Source organism: Austrofundulus limnaeus, unplaced genomic scaffold (genome assembly GCF_001266775.1).
Source record: "Austrofundulus limnaeus strain Quisiro unplaced genomic scaffold, Austrofundulus_limnaeus-1.0 Scaffold177, whole genome shotgun sequence".
Taxonomy (NCBI): domain Eukaryota; kingdom Metazoa; phylum Chordata; class Actinopteri; order Cyprinodontiformes; family Rivulidae; genus Austrofundulus; species Austrofundulus limnaeus.
The window spans coordinates 784,913-809,000 of record NW_013952579.1 but is presented as its reverse complement, the minus strand read 5'-3'; the positions used below and the strand labels follow the sequence as shown (position 1 = coordinate 809,000).

The 24,088-nt window shown below is 43.9% G+C and overlaps 1 protein-coding gene across 1 annotated transcript; it reads right to left on the bottom strand.

The window, feature by feature from the left end:
• Positions 1–553: 553 nt before the first annotated feature.
• Positions 554–23,350, bottom strand: arid1aa (AT-rich interaction domain 1Aa). The gene is made up of 20 exons (XM_014017834.1): positions 22,111–23,350; positions 16,937–17,155; positions 16,259–16,852; positions 16,079–16,174; positions 12,140–12,380; positions 9,966–10,055; positions 9,712–9,882; positions 8,093–8,402; positions 7,889–8,010; positions 7,708–7,793; positions 7,396–7,605; positions 7,106–7,310; positions 6,840–6,993; positions 6,588–6,757; positions 6,325–6,490; positions 5,502–5,627; positions 5,042–5,135; positions 4,042–4,882; positions 3,808–3,938; positions 554–3,719 (listed from the first exon to the last, which is right to left on the bottom strand). The coding sequence occupies exons 1-20, from the start codon at positions 23,005–23,007 to the stop codon at positions 1,857–1,859; spliced, it is 6,786 nt and encodes a 2,261-aa protein (XP_013873288.1). The 5' UTR covers positions 23,008–23,350; the 3' UTR covers positions 554–1,856.
• Positions 23,351–24,088: the final 738 nt, after the last annotated feature.

The following is a 24,088-nucleotide window of genomic DNA, read 5'->3' as shown; positions in this document are numbered from 1 at the left end:
TGTCCACTATTACTTCCGGTAAGCAACCCTAACTTCAAAATAAAAGTTCATGTGCGCAGACATGGTATATTTAATTCCATAATAGGCACGGATCGTAAAATTATTTTTTTTATATAAAATGCTGAATTTCAAACTTTTTCTTATTTGGAGTTTATACCCAATACCTGCCATTATTATCACCGATATTAGTGACTAGTGAATTTTATTGTGAAGCCTTTGAAACAATTGACTTTATCTCCTACAGGAGGCGCTACAAGAGACGTGGTAAACAAATAATTAGACCAAATATTACTTTGAAGTACGAAGTACCTAGCCTGCTTGAATTATCAATAAAATAAGCAACTAAAAAAAAAAAAAGTCTGCTTGTGTTTGAACTAGTTTTTTAATACCCTCAAGTTTAACTACTTACTGTGTTTTTCTATCTGACTGTTTGACTAAAGCAGTAAAATATAAATTTAAGCAGTGAAGACTTTCTTTATAACACATTCTGTGAAAAGTGAAATTTGATCCCTCCAGAAGAGCTACACATTCTTAAGGAATAAAACCAAACAGCTTAAGAAGATTTGATGTACATTTATTCTTACCACGTGGAACATATAGTATAAAGATTTCATACTGAATAAATGATATTCCTTGAGCCAAAAAAAAAGGGGGGGGGGGAAGGGAGGAATTTACATGATGCCTTAGCTACATAGGTCTTGAAATACAAATATGCAGAATCCATGATTGGAGAAAATTTGTCAAACGTGTACTTCATCTAGTTTATTCTCATTGTACCAGAATATTACAAGTTTAAGCCATGTCTGCCGTACTACAGAGCTGTGGAGAGACCGGAGGAGTGGGTCTATAAATGGCGGAGGACAGGAGGTCAAGGACAAACCAACATGTCAGCCTCCGTCCCGCACCAATAACAAGTGTGAGAATAGTGACACAGACAGAGACAGACACAGAGAAAGGAAGTATAATGTACAACATTATATATATACACCACAGCAAAGCTGTATCTGAAGTTGAAAACCAGTCCTAAGAGGTGATTTCTTTTCATAAGGGTATTCATACAATCAAGGGATAAAGAGGAGGTAAGGGTGTTGTAGGTTCTCGATACTTTGGGGAAGAAAGCCATTCTTCTGTTTAACACCAAACTAAAATGACCTTAAAACTCTAGAGCTGCGTCGTCAGCTTCTGTGAGAAACGTGTTACAGAATGCTTACACTTCAAGAGCAGTACGGTACAGAAAATGTCCTACAATCTACTGCACACTGCACAGGCCTCCCCGGTGAAGGTGTTTACTGACAGCACGGTTCACTGTCGGGCTGACTGGTGAGGATCCAACTACAAGCAACTAAAAACCAGTAGGTCACTTTGTCAGTCTGCTTCACCTCAGTTACAGACTCACTGTGCCCCTCCAGGGGAGAGCTAGGGCACGCCGTGTCTCCCAAACTCACTGTAAACGAGACAGCAACTTTGGTTACAGTTTTTGTTTTTCAGCTATTTATTTATTCATTTATTTATCTTTATTAAAAAGTACTTTCTCCTGCCTACCCCCCACCCCTCCCTCCCCAAGTGCAGAACAGTCTCCCCACTACGGTGCCCTGCTCCGTAATCCAGTTGGCATTCACATTGCAAGTAGTGTCTGTCGGCATCTCTCCACTACAGCTCTGTGATGGCCCCCCCTCCCCGAAGAAGGTTGGCCTGTGGAGGGTTCAGAGAATGGACTCTGAAGGGTTTTCATAAATTAAAGCCAGTCACTTGAACTTTTCTTGCCACATAGAAGCCAGATTTAATGGGGAGGAGGGGGGCTGGGGGAGGGATGAAGCCCCTCCCCAATAAACGGAGCGCACAGCTCCCTACAGCTGTCACGATTGGCCGATCAAAAAGAGTACATCACAGATAACGTGGGAAACCAGCGAGTTCATTAGCGGAGACACGGACAGGTCGAGGAGCCGGGACTCGTGTAGTGTGAATTCTGAGTGGTTCTCCTCCACCTTCGCCAAGGCGAGCAGAGCCCGGGCAGCTCGCCGCATCATGTCCGGGCTGGTGGGCTCGAAGGGCATCCCCTGGAGGTGCAGCAGAGAGCTCTGGCTCTGTTGAAGCTGGGTGGCGGCCAGGCTGTCCTCCAGGAAGCCCAGCAGATTGCCCACGCTGCCCTTCTGAACAGCGATGGCTCGGGCCGCCGTAGTGTCGCCCTGGGCCAGGTTGGCCAGCAGAACTACGGCCATCTCCCTGCAGACAGCGACCTTCCGGTCTCCGATTAGCCGCACCAGGTTCCCGTAGAGCTTCTCCAACCGACTGAAGGGCGGGGTGGCCAAGATGAGGTCCACGTTGTTATCTTGGATGCTTAGCTTGCTCAGCGTTTCCAGGACCAGCCTCTGAGGGGACAGCGCACTGTGGGGTCCCAGAGTGGGGAAGGGGTCTTGGGCCTCCGCTGAAGGACAGACAGCCCAGTGGAGAAGACCATCCAACAGGGGCAAGCAGATGCTCTCAGTGTAGACGGAGAGGTCCAGCTGGCCTGAAATATTTGCCAATGTGACYAAGGTGTTTTCTCTCAGGAGCTCCAAGCAGTCCCACCACCACTCGTCCTTTTGGCCCACTCCCTCGTCGGAATCCTCGTCTTTCTCGTATGTGAGCGGGGCCTGTTTGCGCTCGGGGTGCCAGTGGTGGAGGAGGATCAGCCGCCCGAGCATCAGCAGCAGACCGGGATGTTTGGACATCTCGTGGTCATTGCCCGGCACGAACGACAGGCTGCGGATTATATTTGAAACACAGATGCAGCGGCGGGCTAACGAATCCTGCCAGCTCGCCAGCGTAACAAGAGGTCCTTCGTCTTTACTGTGAGGCTCATCCTCCAGGATGGTGCCAGTCACTTGTGCCTGTTGGGCTAAAATACTTCCAGAAGAAAGAACGGACCTATTATTCTCCTGATGGCTTTTAGAATCTTTCTCAGCTGGCTTTGTGTCTGAATCTGACTGCCTCTCTTCGTCGCTGCTAACCACAGAGCTGGCCTTCTCMGAGTCTGTGGATTTTTCCGACAAAGATGCCTGCTTTTGCCTTTCTTCTTCGTCTTGCTTCCTTTTTTCTTCCTCGGCAGGCAAACAATGTTCCCGTATGTCTTCGTCTAGGAGCCGTCGCTTTAATAGAGCCGCAGGAACGGGTATTCGCTCTCGTGGCTCCAAGAAGTCTTTGCGTGGCTCAAATAGAGTCTGGATGTGTTCCGTCGAGTCTCCGCCTCCAGCACTCCAGTGAAKCAGCCCACTGTCAAATTCTTGCACTTTACCATGACTGCTGGATTTGGMGGCAACAAATGGGTCTGTCTTTCGTACTACCTTCAGGGGAAACTTGTCGAATTTGCTGGCCTGCTTGGGTCTCTCGTGGGTGGGTAGAAACTGCAACGAGCTCGTCTGCACGGATGACGGACCTTTGCTTTTCCTCTCGTCGTCTTCCCTCTTCTCGTCTCGGGGGCACGGTTCTTCGTTGCCCTCCTCCTTCACGTGAGCTGGACGTTCGGTGTCCTCCTCATCTTCATCGTCCACCTCCTCTTGTTGCATGTCCTCCGGTAGTGGTTCCTCTTCTTCCATGCTGTCCAAGTCTCGCTTTAAGGCATCTGGATCGAGCAGCGTCCTCTGGCCAGGGTCTCCGACTTCGTACTCCCGCAGGATGCCAAAGATTTCAATGAGGCAACGTCTGAAATACTCAACCACCAACTCTAGCAGACCAGGCAACTACATGAAAAACACAAATATTGAAAATATTAGACATGATAACCTTAAAAGTCTGATTAAAAAAACCCAAAATCAATGCAAGTCTCACCGTGTTAAGATCAAAAGTAGCAATACTGTTGTCATCATGTAGGAGAATATTGATGGTATCTAAGGCCCACGTACTTTCAGCCAATAAACCAGACTTTAATGACATCATAACTCTCCAGGCCTCTGGTGTTCCTGAACAGAAACAACAAAAACACAACATTAAGTACTTTTGATGCAATAAATTAAYGGAGGCAGACGTGGTCGAATTGTGTCTATTTGTCATTTAAGGTCGTACCGATTTCTTTCATGGTTAGTCTTCGCCGTGGCTTCAGGACAGGAAGTGAAGCCTCTACAGAGCCTGGGGGGAAAGGCATGTCTCTCCGTATTAGAGGCGACTGCACCGAAGGGGGCACTACATGGGATGCAGGCACCGGGGGTCCGGCCTTTTGCATCTTCATAACTCCGTGCATGTAGGGGGATTTACTGGGTGATGTCCGGCTCTCCATGGAGCGGGGTATGGAGGCCGGGCTGGGCACCTGTGGAATGTGGTTCTGCACCCCCTGAGRGGGCTGGTAGTTGGACTGTACTGAACGAGGCATGGGTTGTCCAGGCCCAGCTGGACCGTAGGGAGGCTGTCGAGGGCCCATCTGTCCCCCCCACTGGCCGTCATGATTCATGCGCTGCTCTGATGACATCATCTCCTCGGAGCGGTTCATCCCAGGGTAGCCCGGTCCCTGAGGTGGGCCACCAGGACCGCCTTGTCGGTTTGGGTAGTTCTGATAGTTGATATCTCGAGGTCCCTGCCACATGCCCCCCTGAGGGCCCTCAGGGACGGACTGAATCATCTGAGGGGGCATGTTGGGCTGCGCGTTGGGCCCGGATGCTCCCTGCATCCGCTCACGACTGAAGGGAAAAGGAAATTGATTGGCGGGTCCAGGAGGACGGCGGTCAGGACCAGGGTAGGGCCCTGTGCCGCTGTACTGATTGTATGGCTCCTGCTGTCCTGAAGGCGGTGCAGAGGTGCCTCCTTGCTGCTGTTGCTGCGGTGCTGGTTGACCCTCGGGGAAGGAACCACTGTACTCAGTCTCGTGGCGTTTTGATGGCGGGTACCCTCCTTCTACAGGACGTTTGTAGCTCTAAACAAGGAGATAGCTCTGTTACTACAAACAATTTATAACTATTGCGCAGAAAATCCTGTCATTCAAAATTCAAACCTTTCGGTGCCATTGTGCAATAAAACTTGGTAAATCGTTCAAACTTATTTTATCACAGCATAGAGGAGATGAATCGTTTACCTGTTGAGGGTACATTCCTGGCTGCTGATTGGGGTAAGAGCCAGCAGGGGGCGTGCCCTGTCCAGGATATTGATGATTACCATAGGAATCATGCCTGTAAATTTGATGCCCTTGTTAGTTTCACCATGGAAATAATCTGCAGTTAAAACCCTCAGTCGTACAAGCTCTGTAGGATTTATGAGCAAAATAKACACTTTTAAAGATTTCTGTTGCATCATAATTAATTCCTATGAAAGTGGTCTTCCTTATACTAATGTTTTCTCCAATTTATTCTTTAAAAGGTATATCATATAAATAGCAAATGTTTTATTCAAAATATGCAGAAAATAAAATGACGTGGCCATTTTTCGGTACAATAAACATACAAATATTTGAGTCTAAATCTATTCTTCAAATTGCTGCAACTATATGATCAGAAGGTTTGAAGCTGGACAAACGGTTAAGTGTTCAGAGGACTGACCGTGGCTGCTGTGGTGGAAAACGGTTTGGAGAGTACATCCCCGAGTCGGCGTTGGCGGGCATCATGGGGTTTGGCTGAGGGGCACCAGAGCCCATGTTACCTTCTGGACCCATCCCCTGCTCTGGTCTAGGATAAGCAGGACAAGTCATGACTTAGTTTTTCCTTATCTCTCTCTAGATTTTTCTGCACACAAATTATTTGCTCAATAACAACAGCTAGAGTAACACAAATGTTAGAAAGCCTTTTTCTAGGATACAACCTTCAAACTAAAACCAGTCAACGTTTTTAAAGAGATGTTTTAAAGATCTTGTTTGGAGGCAAAATGCTGACAGGTCTACACTTTAAAAATAATAAAGCTTTGATCGGAATCAAGTTTTCTGCTTTAAAGTTTGTCCACTATGTAAAATCTCTGAACGCATTTTAATCAAAAACACAGCAACTCAGTCTTGCCTTGGTAAATAGAAGACAAGATTTTCAAGATCTTCTATGAAACTAACTAAATTAAATCTAATCTTTATATATTTTTGATATAAAAGTAGACAAAGTTTTTAAATTTCTGGTGTTCAACTGTTATTAAAACATAATTATCACTGTCAGCACATTAAAATATAGTTTTTTCAAAATTTAATGTTTTTTCATAAAAATTCCACAGTAATGCAGATTACATATTAAAAAGAGTAAACTGTTTAATTCTGAAAACTTCACAAATCTTTAAAAAAGTACAGACTTTTAGTGTATTTTCTTACTTATAGATTGTTCTGATTATTAAAAAAACTGTTTTTAATCGGACACTGATCCTCTTTAAAATGCATTTAATTCGTACCTCCTGTCATAGCCTGGTCCATAAGGATACTGCTGTCGTGGCATTGTGCCCATGGCCCCGGGCGGTCCTCGGTTGAATGGAGGCTGCTGTTGTGGCGGCTGCTGCTGCTGTTGTTCACCCACCACACTGTTAGGTCCCTGGTTGGCAGGTAGAAACTGCTCCCCGACTGGTAACAAACACATTCGGTTACAGAACATTTAGAACCGACTGGTATTAGAAATGAAGACTTCAGGATTAAATGAGTCCATTCAGGGCTCCCCCACCTTTGCGCATGTTACTAAAGGGGTCCTTGTTGGGTTCATAGGGGCCCATGCGACCGGGCATGTCTTGTGTGTTCATGCCAGGCTGGTAGGTGGAGTTGGGGGTCATGTTCTTCCTGAGAAATGCAGGGTCGCTGCCATCAGAGAAGGGGTCCTGCAAACTGAAGCTGATCCTAGGAGAGAGGGGAGAAATAGTTTAATAAAAATACACTCGTCTTTTTTTAAGAATGGTTTGTGAAATCCTGTGGTAATCACTTGGAGCTGGGTGGCATGGGGGGCATTTGGGTATGAGGAGTGGAGGCCGGCGTAGGTGGTTTCAGATCTCCCCCCTCGGCCATGGAGCTGCTGGTGGACTGGGGCGTCTGCGGACCCTGTAGAGAGCCTGACCCAGCTGTGGAGCAGAGGGACGCTTCAGTTCGAAACGAGAGGGGAGCAGACAGATATGGTACGAGACTTTAATTAGGGGAAAAGTCCAGAAGTGCTCAGGTGTTTTATCAGAACAGATAAAGAATGTGTCCAACCTGGAGAGGGGGGCTGCACCTTGGCAGCTTGGTTCTTCTTGTTGTCTGTAAAGATCTCAGGCGGAGGGTCTTCACCGCGCTCGATTTTACACTCAAAGGCGTACAGACACTGGATGTACTGCTTCTTCAAAGAGCTGGCAGCACTGCTGGACATGCCCACATTCAAGGAGGTGGCCAGATCACGCCACTTCTTATTCTTATTCACCTATCAGACACAAAACGACAGAATTAGAAAAGAAAAGGGAGCTGGAAACACGTGGACTTTACGACACATCATGGATTCTATTAACCTGGGTCATGCCTCCGATCTCTTTGACCGACATGTAGAGCCGGAACAGGTCGAGGGGTTTGCGTCCCACAGCGGGCAGGTTGGTCATCCCCATAGCTTTCTCCTCAACAAAAGCCAAGTACCGGTCAACCCAAATCTTCCTCTCTGGCTCTGGTCCCAGCTCGTACAGGCGGGTTATCTTTTCGCTTGTAGTCGTGGAGGAGTTGGACTTCTGTTTCGTGGCGGAGGGAACAAAAAAGAAACAATTTTAAGATCGTTGAGAATTCAACAGACGTTCTGCAAATACTCCCTGCAGATTACGCAAGTATTGCACCTTGGATTTGGGCTCTGGTTTGGGTGTTACGCTGCCATCCACCTTGTTATTCGCCTTATTGTTCATCTCTGGGCTGGAGGCCATGCCTGCACGATGAAGGGGGCCGGAATTAGCAGGGGAGTTCTTGTGTTTACGAATAAAAAAAAAAACACAAAAATGACGACGTCTCGATCAAACTTACCGCTTGTGTTGTTGGCCATGTTTGGTCCCATGGGATAAGGGGACCCACCAGAAGTGTTCATCATTCCAGGCATGCTATTCATTGGCGGACCATATGGTGACATGTTGGGGTAACCGGGCATCCTGAAGGACAAATAAATATAAAAATTGAGGATCTAGTATAAAACAGCTGTTGTGCACTGAATAAATTCATATGTGAACCAACCTGTTGGTAGGAGGATGCTGCATGGCTGTCGGGTCCTGGGGCTTTCTGTTCATGCCTGGAGGAGGGCACATTCCGGAGACTACCTGGGGTGGAATGTTGCCCATGTTGGGAGGCATGTTTGGCCCCATGCTGGGGCCCATATTAGGGCCATAGGGACGCGCCCCCATTTGATTTGGAGGGATCCTTCCTGGAGGCATACCAGCGTATGGCGGGCCTCCACCCTGTCCTGCCATGGGGTTCATGGAGCCCATCCCTGGTCCAGGGTAGTTGGCGTTGGGCATATTGCCATAGGCAGGTTGGCGTGGATAACCTATAAATTATATCACAGATAAAATGTTAACTGCAATAAAAGAATAGTTAGGTCAAAAATGTGGATCTATGATTAAATTATGGTGGGAACACACTGAAAACCTGTGAAGACAGACTTTTTTTTATCCAGGGTTCCCACACCTTGGTCAACATCAAATTCAAGAACTTTTCAAGGACGTTCMAGGACCAATTTCCTCAAATTAAAGTACCATGTGTAACGGCAATTACCTACTGCTACCACAGAATGTTACCAATAAACAATAATAAAATGTAAATTCAATGAAAAACTGAACATAGAAGTTGTTGAGTCAGAAACAATGACGTCAGTTTACTGTAATCCTGAGTTATCAACCGCAACAAATGTACATTTTTTTAATTTAATTTTATAATTTATTTATTTAAAAGATGACAAAAATCAGTCTTGTGAATTGAGAATTTCAATCCCGAAAAAGCATTCGACTTTCAAAGACAAGTGTAACTTTTTGGCTGTTTTCACAAATTTTCCAGGGCCTTGAAATTATTTTTTTCAATTTCACAAACTTTCAAGGATTTCAAGGACCCATGGGAACCCTGTTTATCATTTAGGTAATTTTACTTCACTTATTACTCACAAAATGTGCAAGAAGAAAAACAAAAACTTCAATAACCTCAAAATAAAATTTCTTCTAGTTTCTTCCACAAACTAACCACAACACAAAATCAATGGCAAACAATGTATTCATTCCTAAACACTTTTTAATTTTATACCTTCTCGTTGTAGAGGACCTTAAACTTCATAATAATTAAGCATTTTATCAAGTCAGCATTCCTTAGTTTTGATCAAAGGTTTCGTGTTAGTTCTATAGGTCTACCCAATAACTCAGAAAATGGACGTACAAGTGAAAAATAATCAAGCTTTCACAAACTTGTTTCATGTAATCTATATGAGGTTTCAGATCTTGTTTACGATCTGAAAAAAAAAAGCCACTTTATCTTTCGATCTTCTAGCAGAGAACTCTGCACCGAGAGCAACAAAGCTTTGTGGCAGTTTGTGCTCTGCTGGCAGGAGGCAGTGCTACATCAGCTGACTCTCTGACTCTGCTGCAGCTATAAATAGCCGTGCAGCAGAGGCAGAGGGAGAGGGAGGGACCAGCCGAGGCAGGGAAATGTATTCCATAGGTTTGTCTAATATCTTATTTCCATGAGGAGACGTCACTAAATTATGTGGAAGATTTAGTCAATTAACAATTTGAGCTTTTAAAGAAAACCCATCCATTATGAGAAGCTTTGATGGTTTCTGTTACAGTCAAAAACAGAAACAGACAGGGTACCTTGAGGACCGTATTGTCCTCCCTGCTGCCCGTAGCCACCCATGGAGCTGTTCTGCTGATACGGGGCCATCCCGGGATGCATCTGTCCTCCGGAGGACTGGCGAGGCGACAGCGCAGAGGCAGACTGGGGGGAGCCGTAAGGGGGCATCTGAGGGTTTCTCTGCATGAACCCTGAAACAAACCAACAGTCTAAGACATGGCGCCTAGACTTGAACAACACCTTCGACACAATCGTCTGAGTCTGGACAGCATACCTCTGTCCTGAGCCATCGGAGACTGACTCATCCCAGGATGCAGGTTCCCATCAGAGTGCACACTTGATGGTCTGGGAGGCATCTGGGTCCCTAAAGGATAATAATTAAGTTCAGTTAGTTTGAGCTCAGGCGAGGTACAATGAGCCACTTCCCAAATTATTCAGATCAAATTACACAATGCTTAAAAAGAGTTGTACCCCAGAAAAGGTGCTTAAATTTTGTTTTTATAATTATTGCTCCTTTAGATTTTTTTTCCATCCATGAATGCTGTATTAGTGAAAAAAAAAAATCAAAAATTAAACTCTGCAATTACAACTATTTTGTGAGTATTTCATACCCTTAACAAGTTTATGTTCATGAAACAAGTTCGTTCTCATTTTGAATTAGGGCTGCACCGACTGCGAGTTTCTGACTGATCGCCGATCTTTAACAAGTCGGACTTGCCCATTCCAAATCTGTCCGATACCAATTCTTTACATAACTGACACTGTCAAGTGTTATATGGTCACAATGCACCTTCGATGTTCCAATCTYATTTTATTGAAAACAGTGAAAGACGCTTGAAACAACACAAACTTGTTTTAACTGGACATCAGTGCTCACAGCAGAGCAAATGGAGGCAGATGAGAAGCTGATCTTTTCCTCCGATCTTATCCAAGTATCAACTGATCTCCCAAAATTAAGGAAATCAACACTGATAAATCAGCCCGACCATTTATCAGTGCACCCCTATTTTGAATCCATTGCAGACATCAAGTTTCTATCCCTTCTGAAAGGTGCTTAATTAGACACTATCCTAATCACCTAAATCATTTCATTCAAGTTTGTCAGGAATTTCACAAAATGTATTATGATACATTTTTAGTTACATTTTCTCACATTTCCTAAAAGTATTTGGGCTATTATTTTAGGAAGGTGATGATTGTCCTATGACTTTAGATGAGCCCAGATTAAGTCTCTATTTGGGGGTTTAAAAAAAGTCTTGAAAAATATAAATTTTTACACTCATTTGTAATTTTTATCTTTATTTTGACAGTGTAATGACTTCCAGTCATTTCTGTAGTTTAACCATGACCCTTACTCTAAACCCAATCCAAAACTGTTCCATTTATCTACTTTTTTATGAGAAGGAATGAAAATAACAGATGAGAAAAGTAAGCTTTGCTTCAGCCTTTATGCTTCATGACAATATGTTGAAAATCCACGTCTGAGTTGTTTCAAATGGTCATGATTATATAAATATATAGAAATAAAGAATTCTCTTCTTCTGTTCATAAGCTCCCACTCTGATCCATGGGGTCGATCTTTAGTTAGTAAGATAACTACGTCAAATCAACACAAACGTCAGATTAGAGCCAAGATCTCAGGAGGCCCAAAGCAGGTCAAGTACAGTCGGATGATGATTCAGGGAAACTTTACTTTCATTTGAACAATGGGCCGTTCGTATTCTTATTCTAAACTTCTCTTACTTTTGTTCGTACGAACATGTCACGTCAGATTCAACAAACTCTTCTATCTTCAGAAAAAGTGTGTAAATGAGGAACGTAAACTGATGAATGTGTATCCAGGTGCTCATGCATGAGGACAGGAGATTTACATAATTACCACCCCAAAAACACCATATAAGGATAAACATTTCCTGCCCGAAATTACTAGGAAGTGTCCATTCATACGTGACATCGCAAAGTAAAAAAGTTTACGAGTTCGGAGAATGAAGTTCTGCTCTCGGAGATCCACAAAAAAAAAAAAAGTCTTTTTTAGCAGCGTCAGTTGTGGAATTAAAGGATCTGTTTTAAAGTCGAGGAATGAAATGTGCTGCTAATGTCGTGTCTCCTGTGGGTCCTACAGTCACAGAAATAAAAATCTAAAATCATATATATCTCTCTCTGTAGTCCTGCTCTGGTTTTTCTTTGGTCAAATATTTTTACTTTCAGTGTAAACACCTGTGTTACATAGGTTTCATTTATTCAGAGGACCAGTCGGCACCCCCCACAAATTCTCCTAAATCACTCGGACGCACAACTTAGGAACAAATCTGTGCGTACGAACGGTTCTTGCATGAGGCCCATTGATTTGTTTCCATCTCATCATGTTGGGACATTTTCTCTGAATCAGTTATAGAGGAAATGTTTTCAGACCAGGTAAAACCCTGTTAGAGATCACATTAACCTCACCTGGCATGTTGGCGGGTGACAGCGGTCCTGCGCGGGGCGTGCTGGCGCTGGCGGGGGAACCCGCCGGGGAAGGCGAAGGYCCCCGGATGCCCGGCAGGTGGGGGGACGTATGAGGCGAGAAGGGCGACTGGGCGGGGTTACTCTGCTCGCCCTGGCTGCTCGACACGCCCGACGTGCTGACGCCGGGACTCAGGGCGCCCTCCGTACCCGTGGGCAGGTCATCGATGGACCCCGACAGGTCCTACAAACAGATAAGGTCAGGCTGCGATTCTTAAAAAAAGTCATTATTTGTAAATTAACTCTTTTTGTTTCCGTTTACTTCGCCTGTTCTAATTCCATCATGAAGCTCCCGCTCTGTGTAAAGACATGAGTGGCACAGATTCAAAAACTAAACACACGTATCCCCAGAGACTCTTGTCCTTATTTATCTTTTTCACACAGTGAGTGTGCATTATTGCCAGGGGTTGTCATGGTTACGAAGGTTTGTAGKCTCCGAGCAGCAGAGTCAGCATGACGGCAGCTCGGCCACGTGATCTCAGTAAACAAACAGAACTCACTCAAAATTCCTCTTCGATGCAAATCAAACACAGAAACAGCAGCACAGAAACTTTTTAAAGTGGGGTTCTGTAGAAAGCTCACGAACAATTACTATCTTACCTGTTGTACATAAATCTAAAAGAAACTGGAAATACAGAGGTAAATTCTGACAGAATCAACGAGTCAATGACTAGTTTGAGTGGGGTCAAAWCTAAAACCAGCTGTTGTCTTAAAACAGAGTTGTAAAGTAACTAAGTACAAATACTTTGTTACTATACTTAAGTAGAAATTTTGGTTATCTGTACTTTACTTGAGTAATTATTTTTCAGCGTACTTTTTACTTTTACTCATTACATTTTTACGCAATTATCTGTACTTTCTACTCACTACATTTTTAAAAAGGTAAGAAGTAGAAAGTCGTTACTACTATTTTATTCCGAGTTGTCTCCTGGATAGAGTGAATTTAATTGTGGTTGGATGAGAAGTATTAGCTTGTACACAACCCATCACAGCTGCACGCCATCAGAAAAAATGTTTTTTGGAGAAGTAAACACCCAATAAATGTCATTTTGGAAAATCTAACTGCTCATTTTTACTCAGTACTTTTACTTTTAATACTTAAGTACAAAAAATATCAAGATACTTTAAGACTTTTACTCAAGTAATATTTTTAGAGAAGACTTYAACTTTTACCAAAGTATTTTTATGATAAGATTCTTGTACTTTTACTCAAGCATCACTTTGAAGTACTTTATACAACTATGTCTTAAAACAACTCTAACCTCAACATATTTTGTTTTTTATAAATCGTCAAATCACAAACAATCTTGCGCGACACGATAATATTTCCACCTCCAAAGTAGGCACACTTTAAAGGGCGGTTGTGTCASAGTTGTTAGGGGACTCGTTCTTCTAATGCAAGCGTTAGAGGTACGATTCCCCCTTATTCTCTCACAAGTCGAAGTGTCCCTGGGCAAGACACCGAACCCCCACTGCCTCTGATGCGTCCCATCAGTGCATGAGTGGGATTTAAAGCACTGATTACTCTTTTCTGAGGTGTGTCTAAAAGCAGCCCATTTTGACGCTGTCTCTTTAAATCCACAAGGCGCCCCCGCCCCTCTCCAGCTTCCACAGCAGTCCATTCTAGTTTGATAGTCAGCGTAACGTCGAGCTAACCAAACAGAAACATTTATTTTACTTAAAGATGTCAACAATAGAAGACTTGTCCATCAACATCTAATTAATGCGTATTTGACACGCTGTAAAGTTTTTAAAGGTTTTCAATGTACTGCTTGCATGAATCAGCAACAACCCTTTAGTCTTTCTTCTGAATAATAATTAGCTCAGTCAGATCAGAAAAACTATTTATTCAAACTGCAGTCATTCCAAATGCTATGTACAACAGGTAAGATATTAACGGTTTCTAACATATCTACAGAAACCTGCTTGAAAGTTTCTGAATTTTCTCTTCAAGTAGTTTGTTTTTTTCTTTTTAGGCTCCAGGTCCAAAGTTTGGTGACCGACACCAGGCTGGTCTGACTTCTGATTCTCTGCATGTTTATGTTAAATGAATACTACCTGACTTTCTTAAATTTGGCAGCAAATTAAAAATATACTCGTAATACCATGGGGGTGAAGACGGGGCAACAAGAGACGTTGCTAGTCAGTGTATTTTAGATTATTTTTGACTTTTCCTGCCTTTTAAAGCTCAGCACACAAATGATTTTTGACATACAACTCCAGCTAATTTTCAAGTCGGTGATTGATGATCAGGGGTAAACATAAGGATTTTTTTCAGGTTATCCAGCGGACAGGACAACCTGTTGACAAAATCTGGTTGTCTGCAAAACATTTTGGTTGTCCAAAAAATTTTTTTCTCAATTAAAATGTAATTTAATAGGTAGCCTAAATTGTTCTGTATACGAAGTTTACTGTATACAAATGTTCTCAGTCAGCAGGTTAACAGTTTCAGGAGCTGCTTGAGTAAAACTCCTCCTCATCCTCTGCTTTGAAAAAGAGAGCAAAAATCAACACCCAACAACCATAAGCTTCCTGCGTACAGGACAAACGTTTTAATTTAAATAGTAGTATAGCCTACTGTCTACATGACCTTATTAAAGCTACAGTTTAGTGTTCTTAGGACTGAAGACTTTCTGGATAAAGGGGATTTAAAACAGCGCTTCTGTCATTTGAGTGTTTTCAACTGAGGAGCTTTGACATATTTACTGTATTTAAAAAAATTATAGCACAAAAAGTTCTCTGCATAGAAAAAACAATTTATTTTTTACAGTTTTTTTACCAAACTGACAAGTTTCTCCACTATAATTGTTGTGTGATGTAAATGCATTGAAACACCTGGTTAAATTTAGAAGATATTATGATTAACTACAAGCACCTGAAGCTGACTCAGAACTCTGTGACATTAGAGGAAAATCAAAGTCAAACGTAGACACGGCACCCACCCCGCGCAGCTGTGGTCTGCTTGCACACCCGACTCACATGTGATTAATACTGATTTTTTGCGAAAATTACTGATTTGTGATGCTCATTATACACGTAAATATCTGAAGGGGTTGACTTGTGGACTCTGAAGTCCCGGGCCGGTCGGGGCCGCGGTCAAACTGCCTCTCAGCCCTCGCTTTAAAAACAGTCAGGTTATCTGTCGCGGTTTTGTTGTGCTCGTAAACACACGGTGTTGCAGGAGAAATGCTGCGAGGTGCTTTTAGAAATATAATATATATAAAATAAGACATAATTCTCAGTGGAAAATAGCTCAGGTGAACAYCTCCCGGGAAAACCCTCAGTGTTTCCTGGATTGAGTGGAGCTGAACCCCCAACCCACAGAGAAAGAAAAAAGGCAGTGGTGTCAGTCAGACAGCAGGACCCGCCCTGCTCTGTTCTGATTGGGTAAAACTTAGACTGTGGTTTTTTTATTGGGTGAAAGAACCGTCAATTTAAACCCTAGATGGCTTTACCAAGTTTTTTTTTCTCCCGTTCATTTTTACAATGACGAACACCCGTCTGTATCACGTCTGTATCACATTTTCAAAATTCAAATGTGCCTCATTTACACAGCAGCGTTTCCTCAAGCACCAACCACACAGCCGTGCCTCGGCTACCACAGATGTTCAGTAGCAAAGACAAAAATCATTGCAGAGCATGACGTGAGTCGGCCACAATATGAGCAAATGTTCAAAGAAAAGCTTTGAAAAAGACATTTAAAGCTAAAAAGCTTATAATGTCATGCTGACATGTTTTAAAAAAGCCATAAAAACGAACACATTCTGAGTAACACAGTAAAAAACATCAGTTACTGACCAACAGTCTCACATTAAAAGCAGACACACTGAGAGAAAACAAGCGTCTTTGTGTCCCGGCAGTGAATCAGGCGGCGTTACTGACCGGAAGGCTGGATGGGCGGCCCTGACCGTCCTCTGAGCCAGATTTGGACTGAGTGGATGGAGGTGCGTTGGACTGAAATGAGTCCTGGGATAACTCCTGGCAAACACAAAAAAAAAACATAATGACATATAAAACAATACACACCTAAGGATGAAAACGCTCTGTGACTGAGGGCAGTACCTGCTGCTGTGGAGGAGGAAAGCGCTGATAAGGAGACTGCTGTGCTTGTTGCTGCTGAGCGTTTTGGGGGTACGCTGCAGGCTGCCCCTGTGGATGTTGGCCGTGCCCCGGCGGCTGCTGCGGGTGAGTCTGCGCCTGCTGCTGCGAGGGGGGCTGCGGTGGACCCTGCGTGGATCCTGGGTAGCTAGATTGACCTTGTGATCCAGGAGGAGCCTGGGAGCTTGGCTGCTGCGGGGCCTGACCGGGAGGCCCCTGCTGCTGGGCATAAGGAGACTGGCTGGACTGTGGGGCCGATGCTTGAGTGTAGGGCGGCTGGGACTGAGGGGGTCCTTGTGACGGGCCTGGCAGTGGCCCCTGGGACTGCGGGGGCATGTGGGGCTGCTGATAGGGTGGTCCTCCTTGGTTGTGTGAGGCTGGAGTTGGAGGGTGGGGCTGCCCTGGGTAAGGAGACTGCCTGCCAGGTTGTCCAGGTGTGGGCTGTGGGTAAAGGGATTGTTGTTGACCCGGATGAGGAGCCTGGCCTGGCTGGTTGTAATATTGGGCCTGGCCCTGAGAACCATACCCCCCTGGTCCCTGCTGTCCATAAGTACCCATCTGATCAGAAGGAAAAGAAGGCATTTAGACTTAAACAAGACAAAAACATAAAAATACACAGAAATTCTGAATGAGATCAAATACCTGTGGACCATAAGGCATTCCACCCATGTTTCCAGGGGTACGTCCTGGCATTCCTACTGGGTATCGCTGGGGTCCTGGAGGGCCATAACCCTGGCCTGGGTACCCCGGCCCAGGTTGAGGGCCAGCAGGAGGTCCCTGCTGTGACTGCTGACTGTATGGACTGCTTGCTCCGTATGGCTGACCTCTCATTTTTGCCATTGGATCCATGGGACCTGGAGGCTGGACGTGACAAAAACACACAAAAAAATGATTTAACAACTACTAAAAATAGAATATTTTATTTACAACGTAACACTCTTCCCCACACATGCAATTATCTCATTACATCATTTTATTCAAAGGCTTTAAAACGCCTGGCTGCGGTGTGTAACCTGTTCAGAACTAAAAACACACTTGAATGAATGGACAAATTGTGCCTCCTCCCCACCTTATTTCCCACGGTCATTACCCAGATTTTTTTTTTCACTTTGCCATAGTTTCGGAAGTCAACAGAGCTATATATATCTCCTTTCAAATAGAGGGCAGTCTGCCCAATCCTAAACATATCCCAGCTGTGCTCCTGTTTTGAATCTGGTCCAAGTATTTTTTTTCCCCCTCAAGAGATGGTAGCTTGGCTTTGAATGAATGACACCAGAAAACGAGGGAAGGACTTTAACAACAACTAGAGAGAGAGAAGAAATGTACAAGAGTTTACGAACTCTTATTACGACCCATCAAATGCATTAAGAAGCCCCCTCCCCACGTTAAAAACTCAAAAAGACACCTCGTGTTTATTCCTAATGATTTCCCCACACATGTGCACTTCTGCTGAGAGGAGCATCCTCGCCTCCTTCACAAACAGGACACAAAGTGTGCCAAACTGTAAATCCAAGATAATGAGGTGAAATAAACAAGCTTTCAGCACATGGCTAATCTGCATAAGACAGAGAGGAAACTCCCTTGGTGGGCGAGAGACTGGACTTTACTCTGATTGGCTTGTGGGGGTGGGTGTGTGTGTGTTTGGTGGGGGGGTTCTTTACAGTCGAACTTGTGTTGGCATGCCAGACACAATGGCCACACACACACCCTCCTAGACGGAAAACTTCACACTGGCTTTGGTGTTGTGAAAGAACTTAGAGGGAAATGTGTCATTTCTTCAGGAAATATACATCTATACTGTTTAAAAGCTGGTAAATAAACAAGATCACATGATACTAACTCTAATGTGTTTGTAACAATTTAAATTAATTTTAAAAGATACATAAACAGTACAAGAAGTGTAAAAAGAAGCGAGATCAACAGAGGCGTTAAAGCTGCTGCAGGTGGCTCATTGTGGTCACTGTGGTAACTACACACCTGTGTCTCAATCCCTGACTGCCAAAGTTAATGAGAGACAGAAAAACACTGGCTGAAACTATAAACCAGATATATTACCCATTCTTGAACCACGAGAAGCAGAAGACCAGGATTTTCTATGAACGTTTCACACAGGAGATGTGTTGAAAAGGTCCAGCYTTCGAGACAAAATATAACTGAAGCCTGGCTGTGCCTTCTGTTGGGACTTGAAGGAAAATTACAAGTCCTACAGCTCCTCTGGGTTACATAAAAATGTACTAACAAGAGTGGTGAGAGTGAAGCTAGATCAGAGGATTTACAAGGTGTCTGACGTCGTCAAAGACRTTCTGTCCAAAGGTCTGTTAAAAAAATTTAAATAGAAATTACAAAAGTTAAACTGTGATTGTGTAAAAAATTTTTAAAAAAGACATCTAAACACCAGTTTGGACACGTGAAGTCCAACTATTTGGTTTAAATTTTTAATTATGTTTCTACTGTCAAATACAGCTGAGGTGTARGTTTGGGCAATATTGGCAAAAGAATTAATCAASATTAATTGGGGTATTTAGTCGATAATGATTAATTTGGCGATTAATTCCCTGGACGCCCTTATGTCCTGGTCACATGACCAATTTAGTGGGAAAGATTTGCTCTTCATAAAAATCAGTTCCAAATTGTGTCATAATTACAGACTTCAGGCTGTACATCAAATCTTTAAATTGTGTTGATAAATAAATTATAGAACTTTTTTAATGTTCGTCATATTTGAAGCGGAGAGGAGCACAGAGCGGACTGACTGGTGACATTAATTGTATTAATCGTCAAGGGCCAAAAAAATAATCTATTAATGTTTTTCTGACGATTAATTGCACACGATACGATTATGCCCAACCCTACAGAGGTGTAGAGCTCCAAAAATGGCGTGCGTTTCACCAAAATCCTATTGACGACCAGAATATTTTTCTTGTAGCTTTTGTCCAAGCTGTGCGACTTCCCGCCACCAACAGCATAGCACAAAATCCCCAATTGGTCCCACATTTTGGATGCGTAATTTGTTTTACTTCAAAGCTGCACCAGATGCAGGGATAAAGTTTTGAGAATATTAACAGGGGTAGACATAACCATTGTTTAGGTTGTCCAAGACAACCTATTTTCATTTCGGACAACCAGATCCTGTCTCCTGGTTGTCCGGTGGACAACCGAGCAAAAAAAAACCTCGATTAAAGTTCTCTGCCGCGGGTGTCCATCATTTGTAAAAATGAAAGTGAGAAAAAACTTGTTAAAACCGAACAGAACACTAACTTTTAATAAGGCCATGTACACAGGATACTCCTACTTAAGTGAAAATGTTGACCTATGAGCAGAAAGAAGCTWATGAATGTTGAACTCTATTTGAATGAAGAAAATGAGGACATTTTATTCATGCAGATCCTGTCAACCTGGCTGACTGAGAACAATTATATAAAATAAACTTCGTCTACAGAACAATATACTTGTTAAATTACATTTTTCTTGAGATTCTTTTGGACAACCAAAATGTTTTGCGGACAACCAAGTTTTGTCGACAAAAATATCTTTATGTCTACCTCTGATTAATAAAAGGGCTTTGAAACTTACACACTGTCCTCCAATAACAGATGCTATAAATCAGGGGTGCCCAAACATTTTCCCCGAGAGGGCCAAAATGAACATCTATCCAGGGCTGCGGGCCAAATGCAGTATTATAACACATGAAATACAAATACTTTTTTAAGTCCCTTATTTTTAACCATTAAGCTGTGCAATGGTCCTCTTTTGTTTTAGTCTGTGCACTTGGAGAAAGTCTGCCATACGCTCAAGTAGCAAAGGCTCATGGGACATTTCATAAATAGATAAAATATGAGTTTTTGTGGCCTTATAAAGTGTGYAAATCTACAAGTGGGGTTAAATCTGATCTAAATATTTCTTGTTGTCATTTCATGTTTAATCCTAATAAATCAAAGATATGTCAGCACCATAAATGAAAACCTTAACTACAGCCCTTTTATATAGTCATTTGACCAATGGAAATACTGTGTTTCTATAGGATAACAGGTTACAACCTTGTAACTTTGGCAACTGTTTAGGGCTGCCACGATTAATCGATTAATCGACGACTAATCGATTATTAAAATAATCGATGACTAATTTAATAATCGATTAACCGTTTTCTTTTTTTTTTTGTTGTTCTTTACTTTGTTTTTCTCTCCAAACTGCTTTGACACCTTCCACTGCCACGTCTGCCTTTCTGTCCTTGACACACATGCACAGTAGTGGTAACTGGGGTAGGCCGTGGACGTCACAAGACATTATACAGACAGGCTCTGGTATCATGGCTGCCCAGCAACGGAGCTGAAAAGTGTGGGAACTTTTTAAGAAAATGAAACAGAAACCTGTGTAATATCTGCAAAGCAGAACTAGCCTTCCACAGCAATTATTTTTAGTTAGCATTTAGCTAAAATCTAATGATGGTTATACAATAGCAGCTGCATTCTGATGTGATAAGCTGTGTGTTTTATATTCAATTAACATATGATCCGATTAGTCGACTAATCGAATAAATAATCGGTGATTAATCCGTTATTAAAATAATCGTTTGTGGCAGCCCTACAACTGTTGGTGGGCCAAATCAAACGGCTTGGCGGGCCAAATTTGGCCCGCGGTCCCCACTTTGGGCTCCTCTGCTATAAATCATTGTTATAAACATGTACTCTATAATGCCACGCTGGATTTTTTTTTTTTTTGTCTTTTTTTTTTATAAAACAGTGTCATGCAGACACGGCCCCCATACAAATTAAATTAAATGAGCAATTATCCCCAGCTCCTCAAACATCAGCTGGTGATTTTTGAGAGTAAAAAAGTGGAAGCGAGAGAAGCAGGGAAGCAGAAATACCTCTGGTGACCCTGTGATGAGCTAATAGCAGCGTGTCCTTATCAGCAACTGTTGTTGCCTCGCATCACATGTAATTATAAATGGCCACGAGCGGAGCTGGGCTGAGGAGCCAATCAGATTTCAGCTCGCGTGTCAACCCAAGACCAACTATCTCCTGGCTTTGACAGGAGGATTTTACCTCCACAATTCAAATCCCACTGCAAACTGCGACCCGCAGCCTGCTGCTAACTCGGCCAAGCTCGTCCGGAAGAGCTGCGCGCTGTTTACAAACCCCGACGGCCTCGCGCCACAAGGAAGCGGGCGTCGAATCGAAATCTAATCAGAATTTAAGAATATGCGACCTTCGAGTGACTATCAGAGGATGAGAGAGGAGGGGGGAGAAAAAAAAACACGTTTAAACACCGGCCATTTAACTGGACATTAAGTGCTTCAGTTCATTCGGCACGCAACGCATTCCTCCTCCCGTCATGGCCACAAAATAACAGCCCCCCGGAAAAAAAACGACGACAAATCTACACAAACTTCACATTATAATACGACCAGCTAACCTTTAATTATAGCTACACGGCTCAGCGGCGATTTTAACTCAATTTAACGTAAATTCAGCGCCTAGAAGGAAACATATCGTTGAGGATAAAACGAGCTCTTATTTTCGCCCCCCTTTTTTTTACCCCCCAAACTAGGGCCTTCTTAGCCACCTGAACATCATTTCATCAACTTATACCTGACTGGTGCGCCGCTCCTCTTTCGCTACATACCCTTAGAAATACCCTAAAAGCCCCGTCTTTTTGGTGGCATGCTGTAAAGAGGAAAAATACACACGACAGGCAGCCATTTTAGAGTCTTTGCGAACTAGTATCAGACAATGGCTGGCCTGCTACGTTCACAACTAGCTAGGAGGGAAGGAAACACGCTCGAGACCGTGTTTTAGCTCAAATCTGGCTCTTACCTGGCTCCGTGCGAGCGGCTGCCCAGCACTTCCCGGGCTCATGGGGGACGGGTGATGGCTTCTTTGTTGCCAGCCCGGATTACTCCCTCCGTACTCCGCTGGTCCCTTACTAGCTCCCTCTTGGCCACCGTAGTCGCCGGACGGGTAGTTCGGGTATCCCCGCGTAGAGCTGGGTGAGGTTAGGAGCTTGTTGAGTGTCGGCGTGGAGGTCGGCTGCGGGTTCCCGATGTTATACCTCTGGTTGTTGTAAGATCCGGCCATCGCCGCGGGTCCTCCCGGCGGTGGCTGCTGCTTAGCTGGCTGCCCCCCAGCTGTCGGCGCCTGAGCGCTGCGAGGGGAGTTCATGGCGTACGCCTGGCCCTGGCCGGGATACGGAGTCCTGCTCGGGAACGGGTTGTAATTGTTGAACTGGTGGTTCGAGAAGCCATGCTCGTGCGAATTGGGTTGGTACGGGTCCATCATGTTGCTCGACTGCACACCCGGACCCGCAGAAGCAGCTGGCATGCCAGGGCTTTGTTGTCCGCCATATTGATGAAAAGCGGCCCGACCGTAGTGCTGAYTGAATCCGTACGAAGGTGGAGGAACGGCGGCGCCGTGGTAATGCACAAAACCGGGATGGTTGTTTCCCTCCGGTCCGACTGAGTCATTCGGGGTATTATTATTAACCCTGGGCGGGTTCCCATTCCCGTTCTTCATCTCAGGTTCCCCTCCTCCCCCTGCATTTCCACCGTCGGCTCCGTCCTGCAGCTCCCCACGGCCCGGCGACACGCTGTCCAAACCCGGCTGCTTTTTATCGGACTGCTTCTCTCCCGGACCCGAATCGTCCTTGAGCTCTCGATCCGRCTTTTTAAGTTCAGAAGGCGGACTAGTGTTCAGAGTGGCGACCTGAGCGGCCATGATATTACCCCCCCAACCTCTCTCTCTCGCTCTCTCTCTCTCTCCCTCTCTCGGCGAGTCAGTCACAATCAAAAGCTAGCACTGAATATAAATAAATGTTAAAAACCATTAATCCTTGTGTCGATTCATTCCCACCCTTAATCCGGACCGAATCCGGCTGCCATCCCGCCGGTTCCGGCTCCGTAAACTGGGTTAGAGAGATGATGGAGGCTCCATACAATGCGTAGAGAAGCGACAGAAATTGTTGTGGGAGTTGTGTTACTGAGCCCGGGTAGAGGCAGAGGGAGCTAACCCAACCAACACGAGGCTCCGCTACATACAGCCATTTTACCGAGCCGCACGGACGGTCGCAAAACCCGGCGCGGCTCCGGTCGTCGAGCGGACCGGAGGGCTTTTCTTACCCGGTTATGAAGGCGAAAGGACGGTTGTGTTTTTCACCAGTCTGCGTGAAGCTTTTGCAACAATAATCTCAYGAACCACTGGATRGATATTAATGAAATTTTCAAGAAATATCTATTAAAAACACATCTACAACTGATTAACATTTGGAGRCGATTCAATTCAAGATGGCCGCCGCAGCTAACTAAATTTAATAAACACAAAAATGACTMCAACTCAACAAATGTTACATAAATGCAGCTACATTTAGGTATGATAGTAGCTGGATATATCCCCCAACATATACTCTGAGCTGTACACACTGCACCTTAATTTTGCTTAAAACTTTGACTTTAACTTTTCATGTTAATCCTGCCTAGCTGTTAGCAAAATATCTCATGAACTACTGGAAGGAGCTGAATAAACTTTAAATAAAATATTTATAGAGAACACATCTATAACTAATTAACTTTTAGAGACCACCCTGTTCAACATGGCCGCCACAGCTAACAAAACCTAAAAAACACAAAAATAGCTATAACTCAACAAATGTTTTTTAAAAAAAATGTAGCTATGTTGGTATGGTAGTAGCTGAGCATGATCCCTGACGCATATTCCTAGCGCATAATCCTGCTTTAAACTTTGGCATTAACATTTGGCATCAACCANAGATTGTAAAGCTCTGAGTATTCTGGTTGTATAG